The sequence below is a fragment of the Tachysurus fulvidraco genome, chromosome 4, assembly GCF_022655615.1.
Source record: "Tachysurus fulvidraco isolate hzauxx_2018 chromosome 4, HZAU_PFXX_2.0, whole genome shotgun sequence".
NCBI lineage: Eukaryota > Metazoa > Chordata > Actinopteri > Siluriformes > Bagridae > Tachysurus > Tachysurus fulvidraco.
The window spans coordinates 1,926,630-1,943,974 of NC_062521.1; the positions used below are offsets into that span (position 1 = coordinate 1,926,630).

The 17,345-nt window shown below is 39.0% G+C and overlaps 2 protein-coding genes across 2 annotated transcripts in view; one reads left to right on the forward strand and one right to left on the reverse strand.

The window, feature by feature from the left end:
- Nucleotides 1–4,731: 4,731 nt before the first annotated feature.
- Nucleotides 4,732–17,345, reverse strand: part of lclat1 (lysocardiolipin acyltransferase 1) — a 29,265-nt gene continuing 16,651 nt past the window's right edge. Inside the window, exon 8 of the transcript XR_007140308.1 lies at nucleotides 4,732–4,751. The gene's annotated coding sequence lies outside the window, so the exon portion shown is untranslated. The remainder of the gene's footprint in view (nucleotides 4,752–17,345) is intronic.
- slc30a10 (solute carrier family 30 member 10) lies at nucleotides 7,296–14,059 on the forward strand. The gene is made up of 4 exons (XM_027168026.2): nucleotides 7,296–7,882; nucleotides 9,988–10,056; nucleotides 10,629–10,868; nucleotides 10,964–14,059. Exons 1-4 carry the CDS (start codon nucleotides 7,393–7,395, stop codon nucleotides 11,383–11,385), a joined length of 1,221 nt encoding a protein of 406 aa, XP_027023827.1. The 5' UTR covers nucleotides 7,296–7,392; the 3' UTR covers nucleotides 11,386–14,059.

The window sequence follows — 17,345 nt, forward strand, 5'->3', positions numbered from 1 at the left end:
AAGGTTTAAGTAATTAACCCACCCAAAAAAGTTTGACGGTGAACATTTTGGGGCTTCCAACAGTAACAATGATTTCCTGAATTTTTGTTTTAATCTTCCTAGCGGCTCCACGTTAACGCTGCCGTGAGCCACCCCTCAGAACAGACCCGAAGAGTCTTATAACACCCAACTCGGCTGACTGACAGACACAGATACCGTTACAGAAAACTACTGTACATACTAGAGTTGGACTGGATGCTTCATTCTGATTGGTTAAAAGTTTTCTAGAACAGTATCTTTGGACAGAAATATAACATTCTATATACTGCACCAAAGACTGGTGTGATGGATAACACGCACACAACAAATAACAAGTACAGAAGGACAGATTTTATTTTAAACAGAAGATATTAACAGTCAGACATGGTGCACAGTAGACCATATTTAACAAGAGACTCTGGCAAAAGCAGAGGCAAAGGAAGGACAACACTATGGGATAATAAGATTATACAAACACTCAAACTGATACAGTAAACAGCGGCGTGGCGGCCTTGTGGACGAAACATGACAAACATGGATGCTTATGAGATAGCAGCTTTAGGGCCCAAAGACCAGACCCCACTTTAACCCAATCTTGTTAACAGCACCTTAATTTTTATGCTGGTCAGCTTTGAAGATGTTGCTAGTGAAGCTAAGGAATGAGAACAAACCTTTCTGTAGAAACATATTCATCCCCTTCATGATGTCTTGAAGAGATTTTTCTGCGCTCAGCCAAATAGGAGAGTGTAGGAGTTTTTCATTTTTCCATCTGTATTAAAGGTTGTTTTGGCCAGAGCTCTGCCTTTTTTTTTTCTGAATCCGAGCACAGGAGGTTAAGAAAGAAAGGTAAACAGGTGGACTTGGAACTTGGCACAGTTTTTACTCTCATATTGCTCCCTTTACCCCGACACAGGGTACAACACAGTAACGCGAGTCATGCATTTCTTAAAAGCCTTTATGCCAACCTTAACCAAGCGTATTTTATGGACGTGTGAGTTTTAGGTTTGAGATGTTTGACTGTATTGTTTGATAAAGTTGTATTGTAGGAACTTCAATATAAAATTATACAATCAGGGTCCAGTTCAGGACAGATACACAGACGCAGCAGGAAACAGGAGAAAGGACCTGCTTTCCTCCACACCACCATACAAGAATAAAGCAAGAATTCACACCAGACTCCAAAAAAAACACCAAAGACGAGAGGGGAGAAAACCACAACCCCTTGTTCTGGGGGCTGGAGGGAACAAGACACTCAGAAAAACATCACAACATGACTAACAAGTAAGAGAAGACAATTATTACACACAAAACAAGAAAAAAAAATGAAACAACAGTTAACAAGAACAAAATACCAGCAGTACAAGCTTCCAAGAACACGATAGTTAAACCTGAACACAGAACCATCCACAAGTTTCACCATCCACACTTGCACAAATGTACACACATCCCTCACTGAGGACAGGGAGACCTGGTGAGAGGTTAGTGTGAAAGAAAAGTGTTTAGTTCGTTCGTTTCATGTTCTCCTCCAATCCGGTACCATGATGAGACAAAGCTCCTCCGGAGCATCCAAGAAAATATGGAAGGAGCTAAAGCAGTATGTAAGAGTTCAAAATGGTGTTTCACATTGCCGAAAATTGACAAAAATACTGTGGCCACAGTTTTGCTCCAAGCCCCAGATCTTCAGCAACAGGAGCAGCATTGTTCAGGGGAAACAAAACAGGGTCCACAGGAGGTGTAGAGGCAGAGTCTAAACCCTGTCAGGGAGCTCTGTTTGGAGCGGTCACTAGCGAACGAGCTGGGCAAGCATTCAAAGCGTAGGTGGCATGTAAACTCGAGTCGGGCGCCGCAGACAGGCAGGACCACACCATCAGGATCCTGATGCAGGTGGCATGAACCATGGCCTGGCCAGGGGTATGGTTAAAAATTCTGACTTCTCCAAACATCACAAACTCTGCTCCAACTCTGGTGCCAAAATAAAAAAATAAAAAAAATCATAAATTACAAGAAGGTTCTATAAAAGATAATCAATACAAATGTTCTACAAACGATCAAATTTTCACAGAACTTTACAAAATGAACACTTGCGGACATGAATGAATGAGAGCTTCTATGACTATAACTGCCCCCTGGTGCCAGGCTGTATACTGCTACAGACAAGTGATTTTTTCATAAGAACGCGTTGCTGGTGTAGTCCTGACACACGAGAGCCCCCTGGTGGCTATAACGTTAAATGTCAAATCCATCACGGAGAAAAACAAACACAGAATTTAAACAAATATAAACCAGATCGTCAGCGAATGAATGTGTGTGTGGGCCACAAAAATGTATTAGAACCAAAGAACAGAACTTAAACACTGGTATTAGTTAGCAATAAGCATTTTGCTCCAAAACCTGCTTACCTTTGGCAGTCGGTTATTAATTAGCTGTAGATGACACCATGATGCACCGAACTTATATCTATAAAATAAATAAAAAAAATAAAAAATTGAGCTGTCAGAGTGATTATGCAAAACATCACTGCCAGAACGTTAGGAATCGGTTGCAGAGGTATAAAAAGACAAAACATATTCCCAAATCATGGGAATCAGGTAGATTTTGTGGTTGGTGACGTGATGGATACAAAAAGGTTGAAACAAATCAGACATTCTGGATTACAAAGACTTACTGTAACGATTTGAGATCCAAGGGTAAAAAATCAGGAACTAGATCTTCAGCAAGTTTCCAACCCGACCTGAAACACATGGAAAAGAAAATCAGTGTTCTTTAGAACAAAGCTTGAAGACCAGCTCTTGTATTCCTGCCACTAACAGACATCTATACACACCAAATTTAAGCAAATTGGTTCGAAAAGTTTAACTTTGGCTGCTAACGGTGCCATGTTTACTTGCAAACTTGAGATATTTTCTACAGTACGTTCAGGTTAGACACAAACCTCTAGAGGATTAGACTCTGAAGCTGTACGTGACCTGCTGAGTCACTGTGAGATACGAGTATGTGATGTGCGGTTAACTGAACAGGTTACATCCCTGGAAATGTGCTCCAAGATCAGTAGTGCCTGTAGAACTTCATTAATTTTTTACACTTAGGAACCCGAGATAACAAAAATTTTTTTATATATTTATATGTAATTGTGTAAAAAAATAATTAGGTTATAAGCGCAAGTTATTAGGTTATAAGCGCATAATTAGGTTTTTTTTTTTTACACAATTACATATAAAATAGCCTATATAATTATATATAGATTATAAATATAAAACTCTAAAATAATTTTAGATTATATTTCAGTGTCACAACCATCGACTAGTTTTGTTCTTTGTGTTCTCTTGGGCTTTAAAGACCACACCACAATTAAATGAATAATATGGAGGAAACGTCTTGAATCTGAAACGCAGAACGGCACTAAAGTGTGTGTGTGTGTGTGTGTGTGTGGGGGGGGGGGGGGGGGTCATATAAAATCGCTAGGCTCATTAGGAACCAGAAATACTTGGACAGTTGGTAACATGATGCTGATTTTATGGCGTGGACAGTAGCTTCATGTGGAATTCAGCAGAAGACCTCTTCATGACCTCAGACATAGGAAAATCAATCATGCAGCCATAACAAATAAGGTCTGTACGCGGAGCTCCCTGAAGAACAGCAGGAGAGTTTAGTCACGAGGTCTCCATGGCTGCCATTCCCAGAAGTGATACTGATATCATCGAGCATCTTCGCTCTGCAGTCTTTCACACGATTTCCACGGCAGCAGCGGAAACGCCTGCAGTCACCTGCCTGCTGGCTGACGCAACGGAAAAGTGACGTCATCGTTTCTTCAAAAGCATCATTAGAACTGGTCCAGGAGCACAGGTCAAGGCAGGTTCATTGATCGAAAGAAATAAAGAAACTTCTAGGAGGTGGCAATTCTTTTCACCAGAAATGGTTCCAAGCAAAAAGAATGAGGCTCAAAAAGACTTTTTAATGGGAGAATCCCAGTAAGGAACCGACCCTGGAGCATGTTTCCTATGAAGCACTTGAAAGAAACCGAAAATTAAGTGCTTAATTCGGTCCATAGTCAGAAAGCTTGAACCGACCGTCTATTACATGCAATAAATAAATAAATAAATAAATAAATAAATAGATTTGTCCAAGCTTAGCGCAAAAAGAACACCTCAGCAGATCAAGGCAGGTCCCCTCTTCAAGAAACACCAGATGGACAAAAAAAGCTAAAAATAAATAACGAACAGTCCAATAAATGACTTTCTAATAAACCTAAAAAAAAAAATTCCAACTTTAAAAACCCAGAATCCACGCACAAATCCGCAAGTGTTATAATGTGGACCAAAGCGAATGAATAATAATATTAATATATGAGAAGCTGATCTCCCTGATCTGTCTCACTATTGTAATTAAACGCTCTACAGCAGGACGTGATCCTTAAGAGTACTGTAAATCTATACCAATATCATTGGAAACCTTTCAAGAAGGAAACAAACTGGAAATGAAACTTGTAACTAAATTCATGAGAAAAAAAAAAATCACATGCAGCAAGATCCACCAAAATGTTCAAACTGGACTCGAGTCGTATATAATTTACAGCAACAATGTAAATAGCTTCAGATTGGGGCAGAAATTCACCTTGGAGTCATTTGCCTCTGGCAGTGTCGTGTAGACTGACCCATTTTAAGGCATAAACAAAGCCTATGAATAAATAATGGTCTCGACCCCCCCCCCCCCCCGACACACACACACACACACACCTGCAATTAAATAACCTCCGAACACATCTTTGCTCGTACGCCACTCTCCACACCTGTAAATGTACACACGCAAGTTTAGCTCTAATTCTGCTTTATTCCACTCAACACTTCCATCATCTATTTTGAGTGACTCACCGCAGACTTACGGTCTGATCACATGCTCACACAAAGGAAGGACTTTCCCATGTTTTAACATCTCATTTTGAAACTCGTACATTACTACACTACTTCTTTTATTACTTTATAGAATTACAAAAGATGTATAGTATTAATGTGTCGTACAACATACTTTATATTAAATTCATATTTGTTAAACACTACATGATGTTTAGAGCTGAAAGTGTCCAAGATGCCATAAAGTCCAATTATAAAACCAGAACTGAAATATATAGAAAAATATTTGATTTAAAAATTAAAAAAATAATTTAATAAGATTAGTGCCACTTCAATTATACAGGAAACAAATTTAGACTAGACTAAAGCAGTAGCTTAACTACAGTTATTAAAACCCATGTCATCTTATTATTATTATGTATTATTTATAGAATCTATACTTGTCCCTGTTGGATCTTCAGGCTTCATACATCTTTGTGTTTATGATGAATAAAATTAAGCTAATTCTGAAGCTAGAATTTAGAAGCTAATTCTGTGACAAAGATAAAATCACAAGACGGTTATGTAGTTGATCCGCACACACACACACACCTCGTTCATGTGAAAGTCATGAATTCAAGTTAATAAGTGCCAACAGCTTATCAGCTTCATGGCCAGTGACCTACAACCTCATGAACATAAGGCACGTTCCTCAAATGAAGATTTGGCGAAGGATTCACACGCAGTACTTTATTCACGATCTAGAGTTGGGGGAAATAAAACTAGCTACATGACGAGCTAAACTGGTCTTACAGGCACTCAGTAAAAATTGCAAATTTGCAAAAGTAAGGAAAAGTACCTGATAGAAATCAGCTGTATCAGACAAACTGACAGACGGGGTTTAACTGAGCACAGACAAGGTCTAGTTTATGATGCGTAAACAGTTGAATGACAATCATGATGAGATATTAATAAAAATAAATAAATAAATAATAAAAAAAATCAATAAGGATTTAACCCTGCAACAGCCCAATCTGACCTAGCTTCTGAGAAAGCTGTACTTGAGCTTGCAGTTTTTATCTTTTAACCCTTAAATCAAATATCCTTCTAAAGATACAGTACGTCAGTGTTTAACCTTTGCTCACAGGTGACTCTGCCCAGATGCTGAGCAAGCATTTGCTTCTTTACACCCACAGAAACGTCCCTAAATGACCCACGGCTCCTCCAGGTACGATCATGTCCTTTGAGACGAGAGCGCTGTGAACAAACGAAGACGATTCAGTGGCAGAACAGCTTAACTAACACCTACAGTAGCACGATGATAATGTAATGCAATATTGCTTATTAAATCATTTACCACAGACACTTATTTTAGTTTAAGAAAAATCCAGTGGGGCGTCTTCCCACCTCACAGCCAGGCTTTCTAGGGAGTAAAAGAAAGAACAAGATAATATTCCCATCCCTAGAACTTTATGTACAATTTCTTCACAGCACAATAATTCATAATACTTCATAAACATTCCAATGTTTAGTCCAGACTACTGTATGTAATACTAAATAAAATCAACACACCTCACAGCCGGAGCTCCTGGGAATGAGCATGTAATGCAATTATACTGAATTAATAGCCGAGTTATGTATTGCTTTCCACAGTCTGGGTTTCTGGAACAAAAGATTGGATGAACAACATGATAGTTATGTGCACTTGCACGGCTTACCCTAATTTTTCTACACGTCAAGTTTAACAGAAATTAGATTTCGATCTCAATAAACACAATATTGTAAATAATTGATTTACTAACAGTGTAAATAAATAAATGCCTTCACGTCTAGGGTGTTCCTAGGATAGCTCAGGGATTCACAGCAAACCGAGAGAAAGGGAAAGACAGACAGACAGAGAGAGATGGGGGGGCAGAAAAAGAGAGAGAAAGAGACAGAAAGAGAGGGGGGGGCAGAGAGAGAGAAAATGAGAGACAGAAAGACACTTGTTTTAGAAGCGTTTTATTCTAAATCATTCCGAGGCATAAAATGCAGAAAGTTTCACAAGGTTCATAAACATTTCATTACCTTTCCCACCAGCCCGCCTGAGACAGACCCAGGCTGTATTTATACCTGAAGCCCATCACCACCAGGAGACACTTCAATAAAACAGTCTGAAACAAAGCAGTAGACGAGATGTTTCACACAATAAGACAACATAAAATAGTAAAGACAACAGATACAGTAGTGTTACTTATTCTAAAATTACTCAAAAAATATTATTAATACATATTCCATCTTTATACAGAATTAATTCACTGCTGAATTATACAACACTGAGCTACCGAATAAATGACACGTGCTCCACAATACGAGTTAAACCCTGTATCAAGACCGGTTACCGTGGATAAAGCGCCGCCTCCGGTGGGTTTCTGCAGGTGACACCAGTGACTACAGCGGGAAGGAGGAGCGAGACCGGGCGCGCGCGGGCGCAGGGCGGTGCGGATTTAACGGAGCCGCTCATTCCGCGTGTCCTCAAACATCTCAGCGCGCTGTTCTGCACAACAACATGGGGCGTTACACCGGCCAGACATGCCGCCTGATTTTTATGCTAGTGATCACGGTGATCTTTTTTGTGGCCGAGATAATTGCGGGTTATTTGGGGAACTCGCTGGCGCTGGTGTCGGACTCGTTCAACATGCTGTCGGACATCCTGTCTCTGTGCGTGGGGCTGGCTGCGGGGAGACTGGCGCGCCGGCCCGCGTCTCCGCTCTGCACGTTCGGCCTGGCCCGGGCTGAGGTGGTGGGCGCGCTGGCCAACGCCGCTTTCCTGGCGGCGCTCTGCTTCTCCGTGTCCGCCGAGGCAGTCAAGAGGCTGGCGCGCCCCGAAGCAGTGGACGAGCCTTTCATCGTGCTGATCGTCGGCTCTCTCGGACTCGGGGTCAACGTCATCGGGCTGCTCGTGTTCCAGGACTGGAGGTGGCTGTGTGGGAGGAAGGACGGGAGCAGAGACAAATCTACCGACAGCGATGGAAAAATAGCAATGAACGGCGAAGCAGGTGCTCCGTTTCGTGCTGCAGTCTCCAGTATTGTTCATTTCACACTTCTTACTATGGGTCCCTCATTGGGGGTGGGGGGGTGGGGGGGGGGGGGTGGGCTGGAAGAAAAAACAAACAATCATAATCTGGTCACGTGCACAACTTGCAATCATAAGTTTCAGCTGAAAAATTCTAACAATTTACACAATTGATGTGATTTAAAAAGGTTTTATTTTTCTGTGTGCGTGTGTGTGTGTGTGTGTTGTGGGGGTTATCAAAGGTGTAGTTTACTCGGACAGCAACAAAAATGATCCAAAAATGGTCTTGAGCTCAAAATATTGCAATTTGCATGACTTGCTTCCAGTGAAAGTAGCACAGTGGGTCGATATGCACCTATAAAAACAAGAGGAAATTAGACTTTAAAAGAATGCAATTAACCAACACACGCTTACTTGGAGGCCTGGGGAAAAAAGAAGAAAAAAAAAACGGTGTTTTTTTTTTCCCAACATGCTGGAGTTTTTATTACAGGGAAATTCTTTTTGTTTACCACTTTGTCAGAGTGAGTCAGCATTTTGGTTTCCACTGGTCATTAATTTGCTTTAGTTCATCACCATCACCACTAATGAGTCACATGGGGAACAACGCTAAACAAGGGAAGCCATTGGGTTCATGTTTCCACATTATGTTTTGTTTAAACCACATTAACGAAGATTCTTGTAACGTTATGACTATAGAACAGTCAGCCATATAAAGGACAAGGTTCACCCTCATCTGATTTGCAGAGAGGTCGGGACACCAGCTTGAGCGGATCCCATCAGCAGGTGTCGTACGGTGATCTAACTGCATAGAATCGTTGTGGGAGAAAGGTGGGATTAGATTAGTTAGCAAGCTAACATTAGGTAATTTAGTGACTTGCACAGCCAAGGCTCAATTTATGGATGGATTCCCCAGTGTTCGTGCTGTAGAGTTGACGGGTCATTGGGACTTTTTTTTTTTTATAGTTACATGACGAACACTCTGTTATCATCCTGCAATAGCATAACCCAAAGTGAATTATTCATAGAGCAGGATTCAAGACGCTGCTTTAAGTGAATAAGGAAAAACTTTGGAGACGTGTCTGGAGAGGTCTGATTCATATTAGTCACATGTAGGCAGGATATTTGAGTATATCCAAAAGCCAAATAAAAAAGCAAATATTTGGTTTAACAACCTGATGCCTGAATAGGTTATAGCAGGCTGTTTGCCTAATAATCCGACGTACAGACTCATCTGGCAGCTATCGGACACGGCATCCGGAGATACTCAATAAGCCAATACTGTATTGCTTATTGCACAAAATGCACAAGGCTCCCAATCAGGCCAAAGGAACTGCGCTCTAGCGGACGTCCTATAAAAGGCCTTAAATACGCCAGACAGAAGAGTACAAAGTGCACAGAGTGCAGTACATCATTTAGGGAGAAGCCTCAGTCACCGATCAACCAGTTTAAAAAGGAAGGAAGGAATTTAGCTGCCTGCGTTATGAGGAAACAACCATCTTATTTCTACTCAACTGTAGTTAAATTAATTGTATCCCTTCCTCCAGCCAAAAAACATTACAAGTCGGTTGCAGTGCTGAAAAAAGACAACACATAGATGTAGGAGAGCTCAGACAGTCCCATCTGATGAAACACTGAGCTTGTAGTCATAAGATTTAAGAACATGCAGGGGCAGAGAGCTTTCTACTGCCTCCTTGTCTACATGTTATGCTTGCTATGCAGTTTTCGTGTGGCCTCTGGGCCAAGTGTTTGCCCAGTTCCCCTGGCCTGACTGGTTTTGTCAGATGTGGGTTAAAAGGGCAAAACCCTCAGAAGTCAGTTATACAAGTAACTAAAAGCCTGTGAAGTGTCAACGTGTAAGAAAGATTACTTGAATCTTGAATGTTTCTAATTTGAAGCAACTAAAAAACACACCTACTGAATTAAAGAGTGAGATGAAAATAGTGACGTATGAACAATTTCATGTGGAAAATAACCATGTCAACATGTCCATGCACATGTCCTCCTCCCTCAGCTCCATGTCAATGCTGAGTAAATCTCCTGCACGATAGCGGCAAGTGCGCTCAGCACTCCTGTTCTGTCCATCCACAGGCTCCGAGCCGGCTGCTTCACCAAACCAGGATAAGAAGCAGAGTGACGGACCTCCGCTCAACATTCGAGGTACGAGCGCTTCACTTCTTCCTGTTACACGTCTTAAATTTGACCTGCACAGACCAAACACTTACATTCAGGCAACTGTGTAGAAACATGTTCTAGATAGCAAAGGAACAAAAAAAAAAAAAAAAAAAAGGGAAGAGGGGAAATGAAAGCTGATAAGAACTAAGGAAAGCACTAACAAAACATGATAGAAAGAACTAACGGGGAAAAGAAAAGCAAGAACTCATGACAAAGGAGAGTAAAGATGGGGAAAGGGGAGAATCAAAAATATAGAGATGAGTGAAAAATATAGAAGCCATGTGGAGGGAAAAGGAGGAGATGAGATCAAGAAAAGATCTGATGGAAAAGGAAAGAATGAAACAGAAAAGAAAAAAAGACAAAAGGGAAAAAAACGGGATGGGGGGGCACCATAAGTTCAGGCGTCGGGGGCTCATTTGGAAAAGCAAAACGTCTAATGCTGAATAACAGCGATACAGAAAGGAAAACTAAACTACTAAAACCCTCCCAGTCTGGCCACAAGTCTTTCCCATGGCAGTGTGAGGCTCATGTCCTCATCATCTCTTTTCTGCCTGTAGGAGTTTTGCTCCATGTGTTGAACGACGCTCTGGGCTCAGTTGTGGTGGTGGTGGCCGCGGTGCTGTTTTACGTGCGGCCTCTGCCACCCGACACGCCGTGTAACTGGCAGTGCTACGTGGACCCAGGCCTGACGCTGGTCATGGTGGCCATCATTGTGTCCTCAGGTGTTCCTTTGGTCAAAGAGACGACCAGAATTCTGCTGCAGATGAGTCCACCTGACCTGGACGTCTCCAAGATCCGTGAGTAGAAAGCGCCAGCTCCTGTCGCTTTGTTTTTCTTTACCTTAGCGATCAGACTGACTCACCTTCTTCCTGCCTCTCGCTCTCCGTCACAGTCGAGGACGTCTGCCGGCTACCCGGAGTCCTCGGCGTTCACGAACTACACGTGTGGGAGCTGGCCAAGGACCGGAACGTGGCCTCCATGCACGTCAAATTGTCCTCTGACCTAGAAAGCTCAAAAGGCGAAATCCGACGCCTCCACGGTCGAATCAGAGAATTGTTACATCACCTGGGGGTCCACAGCGTCACGCTACAAACGGAGTTTGTGGACGAGGAGATAGAGAACGAACACTGTGGCATGCCGTGCATCTCCCACGACTGCCTGAAGCAATCCTGCTGTCCTGCTGATCGGATGACACACAAGTATACCGACCTCCATAAAATGAAGGACTCCTGCAGCTCTGGAGAAGTGGCCGTGGACTTTGCAGATGGCTGTAGAGATGAGGAACCAAAACTCCTTGCTAGCACGGCCTTCTAAAACCTTTAGGTCTGGTTTCTGTAACTAAATTTAACCAGAATATCAGGTATTTCAACAAAACGCCAGAAGCATAAAATCCACTCAAATCCAGTCTTTATGGCTGACAGACTGTTTCTCCCCCAAACGCATTCCAACCAACAACGTTATTCAGATCCTCAATAAGCTCGAGTCAGTTCATTCAGTTTCATTAACGTTTGCACTAACTGCGGCATGTGATACAGAGTGTATTCTACTACACTCTACACGTCAGCAGAGTTAACTAGCTGTAACAAAACTTTGTGATTTGAAAGAAAATCCAAAATATTCAACACTGAAACAGACGACGTAAAAGCTGCCTATAATTGCCAAAAAGCAATTAATAAGTTTCAGTCTAACTATTTAAACTTAATGAAATTTCTTTACGTAATCAAACGTAAAAAGCTTATCTAGTAACTAGGTGACAACGCCAAAAGGCTACATATTTATAGATATAAAAAATTATTCTTGCTGAAGCTTTTTAAAACAATTAACATTGCACTTTCTGGTTCGAGAAGTAGGCTAATGTGGTTCTGAATATCTGCCTGGAATGATCCAGAGAAAAATCCTTTCTGAAAATTAACCAAATCATTATCTTTGTGTAAAGTTTGGCAAAGCTACTGCTACTAAAAAGGACTGGTCTTAACGGCTAATCACAAATTAAGCCTAATGAACAAGTTAAGCCCACACTAAAATCGTACAAATCGCAACTTCTGAAAATGAATTCTAGCGAGGACGTAAACATTAGCATCTGATATAGAAGCTCAAACCAGACCGTTAGCCTTTGGATATTCCAGATATAAATACAGATACCTCAGGGAGTTGAAGGACTTTTTGGTGCTTGATCTTTGTGCTTGAGTGCAAACTACTGTTATCTTCATTTGCTGTGATCAATCAGTGTCCGCTGGATTCTTCAGATTCCGTTCTAAAGCTAAATATAAAAAAAAAAATCCAACTTTGTGAAGAACAGATCATACGACTGAGACCGATGTGCTTACAATCTTAAATCTCATGGTGCCGATTCTTTATCCCACTGAGCAGGGACTGGACCGAGATGACAGGCTGGCATCTGAATTACATGGCCTTTCTGGGTCTGTCTTGAGTTTTACAAAAGCATTAAAATCCTTAGAAGTTGAAGTGTTAATGAGATGTTAAGTCGAGCTCATGTTTATTTCAGCTCGACACTTCACGGGGTGTTATCGTAAGTGATCTCGTTACTTTCCATTTAATATTTAAACACTATAATCCATCAGAATAGGATACTGAATGTTAGCGTAATATTCTAATGAACTAGTCATTGATATTGGGTGTGGGGGGGTGGTGTTATTATTAAGTTTGGGGTGGTGCTTAATGCTGTTAGCTTCTCATTGTAACTTGCCTCATAATTTGGAGCCATTACCTCATTTCTATACATTTCATTATTTTTTATTTCGTACTCAATCAGATGGAGTAAACGATAAGCTAGTATTCAGTAAACTAGGCTTAATGATTGTAAAACGTCAAGTCGAAATGACTTCAATCTAATGAGAAATTAAAAAGTTATTAAATCTATTAAGAAACATGTCAAAACAGAATTTAGTTTTCACTTTACACGCCTTTCATTTTTTGCTAAATATCTGGCGAACATCTTGCTCACATCTTTTTCACAACTATTCGCGTGTTCCTTGGGATTTTGACTTTTACCTCAGACTCTACAGGAAACGAGTCATGTTTTCCGAAATGCTGACTAATAATGAAGTGAATTATTTCTTTGTAAAATCTTTCCAATATTTATATTTTTTTTTTCAATTGCAATATGGCATTGTATTCATTTTAAAAAAAGAGTTTGCATTTGCACATTACTGGGACATCATTATGTGATGTAAATACCAAAGGGCGCCTTCTGTTCGCCGTAAAGGAAAACGGAAACGTAGCAAGTTACGATTCATGCAGAGGTCAGTCTGTACGTAACAAACACTGCCTTACAGCTCTGCTTTCCAGACATCACAACGACAGAAACCGTAAATGAAACGTAAACGAAACTAACAATGAACAAGATGAACAACAGCATAAAAAAAAGCTTGTTTAACAAAAAGCTTTCAAATCCTGCCGACTTTGGAGCTCAATGTTTTCATTTTCAAACTCCCCGATTAAAGCACTTCTTATTCCATAAAAAATTAGTGGAGAATTTAAAATGTATACATTTAAAATGTTTAACATTCTATACAAACAGATTTGTTTGGTTCAATCAAGACAATGCGACGCACCTCGCCTCAAAATGTTTAGAATTCAGAAATTAAAAAAGATGTTTTAAAACTTAATTCGAATTTTGCTCTAAACATACTGAGAATCAAACCGAATTAAAGTCGTGAAGCCAGTGTGACGAACCGACTGGAAACAAACACGGTTAAACGTTTGCTTATTTTCTTTAATCATTATATTACACTGAGAATCTGCTCTACAGTACATCTCCTGGTGCAAGATACCAGAACAATGGTTTGAATATATTCCAACTTTGGCCTATTTTGGTGTTACACTCCAGTAGATGGCAGTTAACCATTGGACCAACGTGAACCGTGTCATGTCTGGAAAGCGGCTGAATCTACGCTTTTTTTTTTTTAAATAAATAAACAAACTGTGTGCTTTTTTTTCTTCCATAAAATCAAATGAATCAACTTCACTGATTGTTGCGTCTTTGTATGTATTTCCCACCAAACTATCCTCATGGTCGAACGTAAACATGCCACTTAGAATAAGCCTATTCATAACATTTAATAGAATTGCACAAATATAAAACAGCATCACAGGTCAAGTGCAAGCTTTCTATCATGATTTTTAACCAAGACTGAGTGCTGGAGATCAAAACACCATTACCTCTTCCAGTAGACACCTAGATATCTTGAGAAGCAGCCGATATTTCTTGAAAAGAAAAGAAAAAAAAAAAAAAAACACAACATGCATCATATCCATTTCAATATTTTTAGCTGCCATCAGCTCAGTTCAATCTGTGGAAAATAAAACCTTCAAACTATTGGGAACTTTCAAATTAAGCAAACAGACATTCATTAACTAGGTATCGTTTAGGCCACACTGAACTCTTGCCGAACTAAATGTTCACACCATCATAATGGCAAATTTATAGCTTTAAAAAGTTTATTCAACACAAAGCCTTTAGAGTCGTTATCTTGGGATGAAAATACGGTTTTAAACCGTTTTAAGCGCCCAACAGGCGAAAGACTGAACATCTTCAGGATATTTATTAAACAGCAGTCAGGACTAAAAGGTCCAAATTCTCCATGAATATTTCACTTATTGTGTTTCCAGCAGTGAAAAAAAGGACAGAAGTTTGTATTCATGTTAAAGATTGGATCTCAAACAGTTTAAAGTGTCCACTCTTACAGGGAAAAAATAAAAGGGGGTTATTGACTTAGAGACATTCTTTTATTGCGTTATCTTCTAACATGGTTAAAAATATTCATTTTATCATTTGTATGACATCCAACCACATAACACCCCCCCCCCAATTGGGCTGACTGCTTTGCATTGACATCACACATTCCCAATCATTCAAGTAACTGGAATAAAAACAAGGAATAAAACAATTTTTCAGCTATGAAATTAAAGGAAAACAATCAAGTCCACATTAAGCTACATCCCACCATCCGAGAATGACTTCCTTGACTTATCCCTCATAACAATGACTTAAAATCTAAAAATAAATAAAAATATAAATAAATAAATAAATAAATAAATAAATAAATAAATAAATAAATAAATAAAAACTAAAATTCACATTCATGATTGATGATGAAATAATTGCTGAGATTTACTGATCTCATTGATTTAAGGCCTGGCTTCTGTGCAAAAACTAAATAAATAAATGAAAGAAAAAAATACATTTGAAAGTGAATGAAAATTATAAAATTGAAATTAAATCAAAACAACTTTGCACGAATAAACAATGAGAAATATCCATAAAGAGGCTTCACAACCAACAATATCCTAATTACCAATTTAACAAAGATATATTAGGTGAATCTGGCTAGATTCAGGATTTTTGACTTGTTTTTAAATGTACACTTTATCCTTCTATACTGCTAGCGGTGAGTCATGTTCTTACCCTGAACCGACACCGTGTCCGTGCTGCGATTTGACCTGCTTCAGAAACTTATGATACAATTAACTTGTGGGAAAGAAATTAACTATGTAATGTTTAATATGAACAAAAACAAAAGACTACTTTGTGAACTAAGAAAAGCCGCGGCGAAGAAACTCTAGCGGTCGCGAGTCAATCATCGCCATGCACCGATTCCTCGTGAACACGACTCAAGACCCTCCCATTTGACACCTGAATCAACTCATCAGCTAATTACCAGCTCCATCGGAAGTCCCTCTGAAGTCCCATTTTTTTTCTCTAGATCTCCCCCCCCCCCCCAATGAGCCTTTACTCCCAAATCAGGGAGCAAGTTTCCTTTTTATAGTTTATTTATTTAAAATTATTTTTCTCTCCTTTATTTTAAACCCTTTCCACTTCTTATTGTTGTTGATTCGTTTTTAATTAATTAGAAAATAAAATTCGGAAATAATCCCAGGCTTTCAAATTAAAGGGACGTGACGTTACACACTGTGAGCTTTTTGTTTACTTATTTTTATTTGTAATGGTTTAAATAAAATAAATGAACTCTAAATTAAACTAAATAAATAATAAAATAATAATAATAATCACAACAACAACAACAATAATAATAATAACAACAACAATAATAAGAATAATATTTAAATTAAATAATTAAATTAGAGAATTATTATTATTATTATTATTATTATTATTATTATTATTATTATTATTATTGTTGTTGTTGTTGTTATTATTATTATCATTACTAATATTAGTATTATTATGTAATTATTAAATAATAATAATAATAATAATAATAATAATAATAATAATAATAATAATAATAATAATAATAATGAGATAAAGAAGAAGACATATTGTTGTACTGTATCTATAGTCTGTACGGGGAAGAGCAATTTCTCTCTCTGACCAGTAGATGGCAGTAAAACAGATTTAAACAAAAAGTACACGCTTTTTTCTCTTTTAGTGACAGCGGATGAAAAGTCCCCAGACTTCAAACTACACAAAATACCCAAGATAAAATATTTAGCCCATCACTTATACTGCTATTGTGTTTACACCGACTTCATGTGTTTGTATGAATGTGATCCAAAAATCCATTTGAATTGAATTGACTTGAGGTTTTGTAACATCATTCATGTTGCTGTTGGAAAATTGTGAGAAAAATAAAGCTCCATTTCTTTCCTTACAAATGAATTAACGACCCGAAGCTCATCGAGCTGACGAATTCTGCATTTGTGTTATTTCACAGAGTACAAATAAATAATCGTTGACACAGTAAGACTGCTTGTATCCAGTATCATTAACATTCGTTAGAGTTTCCACTTTAGTAGAATGGGAAAAAAGGTGTGGGAATGACAATTAGTTCTGCTCCATCTATCTGATTGGCTGAGACGTGTTAGTATAATGGCACTGGGACTTTTCACTGTTTGTATCACTCTGTGCTTTACTGTCAACCAGGTAAAATTTCCCAAAACTTCCTCCTTCAAAATGGTTACTACAGAGAATTCAGTGACACGAACACGACTCGTTAGTCAGATGAAGATGAAATGTAGAACATTTTTAATAAAAACAATACACATCATTCTGAGCTAGTTAGCTAGCTTAAGTCAGTTAGGCTTCTACAGGATCTATTTACACCAGCGGAGCAAAAATAAACAGGACATACTGCCATGTGGTGTCTGAAATGTCACTGGCAGTTTAAATGTAGGTTAAAAACTCATCTCTTTAATCAGGCATACACATAATACATCCCATAATCTTGTGCTTTAATACATCAGATCTAGTGTTTGCTAATATTATGAACAGCAGCTATGTTAATCCCTCT